Raw genomic sequence first — 9,132 nt, 5'->3', positions numbered from 1 at the left:
GCCGCACAGCCCGTGTTCCTTCAGGTCTGTCTCCCCCGTCTTGCATGTACCTTGCGCCCGCACAGTAATCGGCGCTCATGGAGGGTCTGTAGCTGGCTCAGAAGAAGGTTGCAAGGTGACTCGTCCTCTGTTGGAAGGGGTGCAGCCTGTATGGGCCTCCACTTCAGCAGGTTGTGTTTCAAGTATTCCCTGGCTGGAATGTCCCGGTGCATATTGAAGTTAGAAAAAGAGAAATTAGAATTGGATGTATTTCGGTCACGTCATAGATAAGACGTGTGCCCCTTACGGACAGATGAGACGATCGGAAGTACCGTGTGTTAGGAGCTGTCTGCAAAGCTGTTGAGGCTGTGGTGGATTCCTCTAGTTTGGCTTGCGCCTGTGTCTCTTCTGAAACGATGAATTCTTGACGTGACCAGAAATGTCTCTGCACCTGGCACGTTGCAGAGAAAGCCTTCCTTGAGAAACCATCGTAAGCACGAGCACGCCTTTTCAAGGCTGGCAAAATGCTCCTTCCTAGCCAAACGTCATCTTTCCTATTTCTTAAACTAAAAAATTGCTGCAGAAATTCCGCTTTCTAAAGCTGCGACACAAGCATCGCTTCAAACACACGCGAGCTTTGTTTCTCTGAAATAGAAAACGGGGAGGTTTTAGTGTGTTCTGAATGGAAGGAATCGTTTTGAACATTTGCTGTGAATCTGCAAACATTTTCTTGATCTGAGAGTTTACTAAATTCAGGCTTGTTCTTTCCACTTTTACCTCCCCTCAGAGACTTCACGTAGAGTTTTATCTACGAGCTTCACCGTTGCATTTTTTTTTACCATCACGGTAATAAATTTTATCGTTCTGACAGTGATGTGTAACCTGTCCTCCTCTGCACTGTGCCATGTTCTGTCCAGTAAGAGCGAAAGCACTGGTGATTTCATTTAACAAGGCCAATTTTTGTTTGGCCATCTGTTACCGTTCTTTGCAGTCTGCTTACCTCCCAGGAGACCTCTGGTGAGCAGCAAACTCTCTCTCTTTTTTTTTTTTTTTTCTTCTTTTTTCCCCCTTCTTTTCTTTCTTTGGAGAAGGAAGGAGAAGAGAGAACCTCCGTCGAAATGGCTTTACAGCACAAAGCTGGTTGCTTTTTGGAAATGGTGAAGTGTCCAGACTGGCTGGGTGGCTCACAAGATCTGCTGTGCTATTTCTCTCAATTAAAATAACGTATGCTTTCGTGTATGTGTGTCTAGGAAAGGGGGAAGGCAGCCAAAGCAAATAGCTGTGCGGTGCATTTTATAACAGCAGGTATTTTCTGTGTGTTGCAGTGTCAGTGATGGAGACCCCCACCCACAGCACGGTGCACCTGAGCGACTGGCAGAAAAGTTACTTTGCTGTTACCTCTGGCGCCTGCACACCCGGCCAGAAGGCAGACGAATACCGTGCCAAAATCCTGCGTATTCAGTATGCATGGGCAAACTCCGAGATCTCCCCGGTCTGTGCTGCCAAGCTGTTTAAAAAATACGCAGAGAAATACGCTGCGATTATTGACTCTGACAACATAGAGACTGGCTTGAATAACTATGCTGAAAACATTTTGACTTTGGCAAAGTGTCAGCAAAACGACAGTGACAAGTGGCAATCTGCCTTGACAAGGGATAATGTGTTTGAATTCAAGTGTGTGCAAGAGAGGATGCAGGCTGGCAAGAGTTTCCAGCGCTCTCAGGTGGCGCCAACAGGCGCCTGCGTACTCGCTGATAACGGGGTCAGCGCCTCTGCCGCTCCGGGGCTTCCTCAGCTCCGTATCTTCAGCAGTGCCGGAGAGACGGAGCTCTGTGCTGGCTCAGCAAAATGTGCAAGTCGGGGAGCAGATCTCCTTGAGCATCCCTCGTCTTCAAAGTGCCTTCGAAGCAGCGTGCCTCCTGCGACCAAAACTTCGGATGCGCTTCCTGCCTCTTCAGCCTCCTTGAACGAACAGGTTCGTGCAGGTTTGCAGGCGACTCCGCTGTTTGGCAGCAAAGAAGCGGCGAGTCGTAGTTCTCTGACGACGTCGAGCAGCTGTCGCGATGGGCAAAATCTGCCTCTTTCCAGTCAGTCGGCTGCACCTGCGTGGTCCGCGAGCTCTGGAAAAAGAAAAGCGTTTTATGGTCTGGCTGAGGAAGGCAGCGCGAGCGCGGTGGTTGCGAGCCTTGCTCCGTGCCAGGCTTCCATTAGTACAGAAGCCGGTAGTTTTTCAGGGACCAGAAAGAGAAGTGAGGAGAGCAGTGTTCCTGGTTTCAGAACTGCAAGAGAACAGCTGTGGGTGGACCAGCAAAAGAAATCTCAAAACCTCCCCCAGCGTGCCCCAGTCTCGTCCTACGGAGGTGTAAAAAAATCCCTGGGCGCAGGCAGATCTCGGGGCCCCTTTGGCAAGTTTGTTCCTCCGGTTCCAAAACAAGAGGGAAATGAAAACGGAGGCGCCCAGTGTAAACCTCACGCAAGAGGACCGACGGATCCGTCGCTGCCTGTAGACGAGCGACTGAAAAACATAGAGCCCAAAATGGTTGAACTGGTTATGCACGAGATCATGGACCACGGGCCTCCTGTCAGCTGGGACGACATTGCCGGAGTGGAATTTGCTAAAGCCACCATAAAAGAAATAGTGGTCTGGCCTATGCTGAGGCCAGACATCTTCACTGGGTTACGTGGCCCTCCGAAAGGAATTCTGCTCTTTGGCCCCCCTGGCACTGGCAAGACTCTCATAGGCAAGTGCATCGCGTGCCAGTCCGGAGCGACGTTTTTTAGCATCAGCGCCTCTTCCCTGACTTCCAAGTGGGTAGGCGAGGGGGAAAAGATGGTCCGTGCGCTGTTCGCCGTGGCGCGATGTCAACAGCCAGCAGTGATTTTTATCGACGAAATTGATTCTCTGTTGTCTCAGCGCGGAGATGGGGAGCACGAGTCGTCGAGAAGAATCAAAACTGAATTTCTGGTCCAGTTGGATGGGGCAGCGACCTCCTCCGAAGATCGTATTCTAGTGGTTGGAGCAACAAATCGACCCCAAGAAATCGATGAAGCTGCCCGGCGGAGGCTCGTGAAGAGGCTGTACATTCCTCTTCCGGAAGCCTCAGCTAGGAAGCAGATTGTCACCCGCCTGATGTCAAAGGAGCACTGCTCTCTAAACGAAGAGGAAATCGAGCTCATAGTTAGGAAATCGAACGGATTTTCTGGGGCAGACATGACACAGCTCTGTCGAGAAGCTTCCCTGGGCCCCATCCGCAGCCTTCAGTCCACGGACATTGCGACCATCATGCCAGAGCAAGTACGGCCCATCGCTTTTCTGGACTTTGAGAGCGCCCTGAGAACCGTGCGGCCCAGCGTCTCCTCGAAGGACCTGGAGCTGTACGAAACGTGGAACCAGACGTTCGGCTGCGGCAGATAGTCGCATCCTAGCGGCGTCACTGAAACGTTTCTGGAGCCCCGTCGCCTATTAAGCCCGTGATAATTTAGGGTGTCTGCAGTTGTTTTTGTTTCTGTCTTGGAAATAAATCTTCCCGTGTTGTGCAGGCAGATGCCTAGGCCCTGGCCTGGGGTTTAGCCAACTGAAAAGGCCGTGAGAAGCTGCTGGTCACGACATGAGACATTGCTGAACCCACGTAGCAGAGCGAGAAGCTGACAAAAATTACAGACGGCTGCTGTGAAGGGTGGCCGAATTTCCCTGACGGTTGAGGGGAAGCTGGTCAAACCTCACACAGAATTGAAGGGAGCATTGGGGGGACCTTGCAGGGCCCGCTGTGCTGTGTCAGTGACGCCATGCGAGGCTGCGGGGACCCGGGCGTGATACCAGAAGTACCGGTTTTGGGCAGGGCTGTAGCGGAACTGGGACTGATGGGGAAAAGTAGTTAGGGGCGCATTGTCTGGGAAGAGACGGGAGCAGGGGAAGGAACGAGTCAAGGTGGACGTGGGAAGATCAGAAGGGTGGATAAAGGGGGACGGTCTCCTGTAAGCAGTGCTCTTGTCTGACAGTCCTGCGCCAGCCCCATCGCTGCAGTCTGTCCCAGCTGCTTATTAAATCCTTTTTCTGATGATTTTCTGCTTGACCTTGCTTTCTGTGCTGTGGCTGTGCCTGTGGGCGTGTGCTCGCAGGAGGTCTGGGCACCTGCAGCTGGAGCAGAGGCCCTGGGTCATAGGGGCTGTAGGGTGTGAGGGCCAGCCATGGGCTAGCCAGTGTGTTTCGGGCCAGGTGCTGCAGGGATCCCGCAGTGCGTGCAGGCTTCGCTAACAAAACTCACGAGCAAACTTGAAGCTGGGCTAGCTGGCAAGTAGGAGGAGCCCAGCACCTGGAAAGAGCCAAGACCTGAGCCCGTGGCAGAGTAAGGGGGCTGAGGGCCTGGGCATGGATGTTAGACACACTTAAATCCCATGGCGATGTTTGAACGCTCCACAAGTGTGGTGGTCTTAGAATCATAGAACATCCTGAGTTAGAAGGGACCCACACGGATCATCGAGTCCAACTCCTGTCCCTGCATAGGACAACCCCAAAATTCACACCGTATGTTTGAGGGCATCGTCCAAATGCTTCTTGAATATTGTCAGGCTTGGTGCCATGACTGCCTCCCGGGGAGCCTGTTTCCAGTGCTCCACCCCCCTCTGGGTGAAGAACCCTTTCCTAATGTCCAACCTAAACCTCCCCTGGCGTATCCTCCTGCCGTTCCCTCGGGTCCTGTCATTGGTCATCAGGGAGAAGAGATCAGCGCCTGCCCCTCCTCCTTCCCTTGTGAGGAAGGTATAGACTGTGATGAGGTCTCCCCTCAGTCTCCTCTCCTCCAGGCTGAACAGACCAAGTGACTTCAGCTGCTCCTCGTACAGCTTCCCCTCTAAACCCTTCACCATCTTCGTGGCTCTCCTCTGGAGACCCTCTAGCAGCTTCGTATCCTTTTTGTACTGTGGTGCCCAAAACTGCACACAGCGCTCAAGATGAGGCCGCACCAGTGCAGAGTAGAGCGGGACAGTCACCTCCCTCGACCGGCTGGCAATACAGTGCTTGATGCACCCCAGGACACGGTTGGCCCTCCTGGCTGCCAGGGCACGCTGTTGGCTCGTGTTCAACTTGTCGTCGACCAGAACCCCCAGACCCCTCTCCACGGGGCTGCTCTCCAGCCTCCCGTTCCCCAGTCTGTGTGCACATCTGGGGTTGCCACGTGCCAGGTGCAAAATCCGGCACTTGCCCTTGTTAAACTTCAGACGGTTGCTGATTGCCCAGCTCTCTCATTTGTCCAGATCTCCCTGCAGGGCCTCTCTCCCAAGAGCTCCTCCCAGTTTTGTGTCATCGGCAAACTTAGATAGTAGTCCTTCAAGTCCTGCGACCAAGTCATTTATGAAGACATTAAAGAGCACTGGCCCCAAGATGGGATCCCTGCGGCACCCCGCTAGTGACTGGTCACCACCCTGATGTGACCCCGTTTGCTATAGCCCTTTGAGCCCGACCCGTCAGCCAATTGCTCTCCCATTGCATTATGTGTTTATCCAGCTGTATGCTGGACATTTTGTCCAGGAGGATACTGTGAGAGGCAGTATCGAAAGCTTTACTGAAATCCAAAAAGATTACCTCGAAGATGTAGAAGATTACATTCTTGTGAAGCTGGAGAGTGCGGGGGCTGCGTGGCTCGCTGGTGAGCTTCAGTCCTGTTCGGCTGGAGATGCGGGACGAGGCGGGGCTGTGGTGTTGGGTTTATGTGAGCGCGTTTGCTGCGTACGTGCGTGCTGGTAAAGGCGCTGCTTGCGCTGTGTTCTCTGCGTGTGTGTGCGCGTGTTTGTGTGTATCTGCCGCTCTTCAGGGGCTCAGCCTCACTCCTGGCTCGACCCGCAAGCAAAACCGGCAGCAGCTGCATCCATCCATCTATCCATCTCTGCATCCATCTTCTCCATCTAAGCTGGGAGAAGCCTCAGTCTGAGAGTGCACCCGACTGGGCTCTAGTGGCCGGGAAGGAGAAATCCCATGTCCCGACGTCAACTGGGTTCCTCTGCTCCTTCAGAAGTCTTCACGTAACAATGGGAGAATTCCTCGCCAGCTTGTACCTGGTGTTCTTCCCTATGGTCCGAAAGAAGTGCACAGCCTTCTGTCCACGTAACCTGTCCTCGCCCACGGCCTGGACAGAGCTGCCCCTGAAGGGAAAATAAGTTCAAAGCTTTCCTTTGGATTCTTTTGTTAGTGTGGCAGAGCTGGCTGCAGTGGTGTCCAGGCTTTATCTTCAGTTTCTCGAAAGCGTTTTTTCTCCTCTGGAGGAAAATGCAGAGCTTAAAAGCTAGTTGTACTTAGATTTTTCTGAAAATGGATCAACGCTGTTTAGCTGGCACTTTTTAAAGTATTTGGGAACTACAGGGGCCCTGAGACTATAGTGAACCTTGACTTCAGAATAATTTGGAAGACTTGGCATTTCTTAGAGCTCATCCCGATTTAAACATAAAAAAAGTCAGTTCTGTTCTTAGCTTTATGTTTTTAGTAAAGTATGGTATGTGTTAGAAACTGTTTTTTCAGAGATGTAAAAATTCAGGTATGTGAATGTATCTTAACTTTTGAAATAGTGAAAGTGGAATAATTGGATTATTTTGTAAGAAGAAATGTGTGAAGTGGTCCAACCTGATTGACACTTGTGCCACTTGGGTAAAGATCATGAGACAGATAAATCTGCTCTTCCAAGTTTAGTGTTGGAGAGCTATAAACACATACTGGGGAAGTGTCCTGGTTTCGGCTGGGGTAGAGTTAATTCTCTTCTATAGTAGCCGGTAGAGTGCTGCGTTTTGGATTTAGGATGAGAATTATGTTAATGGCACACTGATGGTGTAGTTGTTGCTAAGCAGTGCTTACACCGGTCAAGGACTTCTCAGCTTCCCGTGCTCTGCCGGGTGCACAAGAAGCTGGGAGGGAGCACAGCCGGGACAGCTGGCCCAGACAGGCCCAAGGGCTATGCCGTACCGTATGGCGTCATGCTCAGTATATAAACTGGGGGGAGTTGGCCGGCAGGGGGTGATCGCTGCTCGGGGACAGGCTGGGCATCGGTCAGTGGGTGGTGAGCAATTGCATTGTGCATCACTTGTTTTGTATATTCTTTTATCATTATTATTATTTCCTCTTCCTCTGCTGTCCTATTAAACTGTCTTTGTTTCAACCAGTGAGTTTTACATTTTTTTTCCCAATTCTTTCCCCTATTCCACTGGCAGTGGAGGAGTGTTGTGGTTTAACCCCAGCCAACAACTAAGCACCACACAGCTGCTCACTCACTCCTCCCCGGTGGGATGGGGAAGAGAATCAGAAGAGTAAAAGTGAGAGAACTCATGGGTTCAGATAAAGACAGTTTAATGGGTAAAGCAAAAGCTGTGCACACAAGCAAAGCAAAACAAGGAATTCATTCACTGCTTCCCGCGGGCAGGCAGGTGTTCAGCCATCCCCAGGAAAGCAGGGCTCCATCACGCGTAACGGTTACTTGGGAAGACAAACGCCATCACTGCGAACGTCCCCCCCTTCTTTCTTCTTTCCCCAGCTTTATCTGCTGAGCATGACGCCATACGGTACGGCACAGCCCTTTGGCCAGCCTGGGTCAACTGTCCCGGCTGTGCTCCCTCCCAGCTTCTTGTGCACCTGGCAGAACACAAGAAGCTGAAAAGTCCTTGACCAGTGTAAACACTAGTCAGCAAGAACCAAAACATCAGTGTGTTATCAACATTATTCTCATCCTAAATCCAAACCACAGTACTATACCAGCTACTAAGAAGAAAATTTACTCAATCCCAGCTGAAACCAGGACAAAGAGGGTGAGCAAGTGGCTGTGTGGTGCTTGGTTACCGACTGGGGTTAAAGCACAACAGTAAGATTCTTGCTGTCTCCAAACATCTCTCCAACCCTAATGAAAACCTGTTCTTTAAAATCTTTTCTCAGGCAAGTGAATGAAAACGCCAGAGAATTTTAGTTGCTTAGTAAAACCTGAGGGTTGCTCCAGGGTAATAAAACCCTTGGGTACGATTAAATAATTGCCTTCTTTCTGCTGGGGATTATTCTGGTATGCTATGTGAGCGTAGCGTGCTCACCTATGTATCTGAATATCCATACTGTCATGGAATGGCTCTGCTGACAGGAGCGGTGAGAGTGCACGTGGTGGTAGAGACTAAAACGCCTCCTCAAATGGCAAGGACTGGGAGAGAAATGCTGTGCCGCTCTGTTTGTCTTCTGCTAAGTGAAACTTGGGAACGAGAGAAAAGGTAGAACCTCAGCCCCAGGCAGGAGTATTCTTCCTCCTGCGTCTTCCGTGACTCATTGCTTGGCACTCTCTTGAAGGACGTGAGCATGCTTTTGTTTTGGAAAACACACAGGAACAGTGAAAGGGAACATGAGGTAAAGTTTACTCTTTTTTAGTAACGGTGCAGGTAATATGACTCTCTCTTCAGCCATCTAGCAATATTCAGGCTTTGCAGCAGGACTCACACGTCAGCAGGACTTCCAATATTAGCCCAATACGTGTTTCATAACCCGCCGTAACAGTGCCACCAAAGAAGAGATTAGATCGCCGGCAAGATAATTTCACAAAACATAGAAAATTGCACAGAAGTAGGGCATGACTGTAATTTAAGGGAAATGGTGCAGATAAATCCACCTTAATGGCTCTGTTTAGTGTATGCAGAAACCGATGTACTTCATCATTCATTCTTTTTGGCTGGCTGAACTTTGCAAGGCGAAGTGCAGGACTCCCTTCTGGTTTTGTGGTTCAGTAACATTTGGTGCACAATCTCTTAGTTTCTCTTAAATAAAGGTAAATAATTGCAGTCCTGGAAAGGTGAGGTCTTATCAACAATCAAGGCAATTCAGACTCTTCATTTTCTCAGTGCGTCTTGTATTTGAGTTAGGTAAATTGTCTCGGAGCAGTGTGAAATCCCCGGATGAATTTTCATTTGCAGAAAGCTCTGCTAGCACAAGTAGGTGAAAAGCTGATGAAGCAGCAATGATCCTCATCTGCTAATGGCAAGTGGATGAAAGAAATAGATTCACTGTTTTTTTTCTTTTAAATAAATGCACTATTTCTGCTTCTTGGACTGGCCTCTAAGAGCATCGGTCAGTTTGTCCTATTGAAATAAGGCAATTTCTGTTTTTCTAATAGAAATTATGGAACTACTCCCAAGGCAACATGT

General features: G+C 50.2%; 1 protein-coding gene across 1 annotated transcript; it reads left to right on the top strand.

Moving 5' to 3' along the window:
- The first annotated feature begins 1,192 nt into the window (after positions 1-1,192).
- On the top strand, positions 1,193-3,721 carry LOC104018879 (fidgetin-like protein 1). The gene is made up of 2 exons (XM_009472083.2): positions 1,193-1,215; positions 1,305-3,721. The coding sequence occupies exons 1-2, from the start codon at positions 1,206-1,208 to the stop codon at positions 3,392-3,394; spliced, it is 2,100 nt and encodes a 699-aa protein (XP_009470358.2). The 5' UTR covers positions 1,193-1,205; the 3' UTR covers positions 3,395-3,721.
- The last annotated feature ends 5,411 nt before the right edge of the window (positions 3,722-9,132 follow it).

Source organism: Nipponia nippon, unplaced genomic scaffold, assembly GCF_047370975.1.
Source record: "Nipponia nippon isolate SJK-2023a ecotype South Korea unplaced genomic scaffold, ASM4737097v1 scaffold_1, whole genome shotgun sequence".
Taxonomy (NCBI): domain Eukaryota; kingdom Metazoa; phylum Chordata; class Aves; order Pelecaniformes; family Threskiornithidae; genus Nipponia; species Nipponia nippon.
This window is presented reverse-complemented; position numbering and strand designations above follow the sequence as displayed.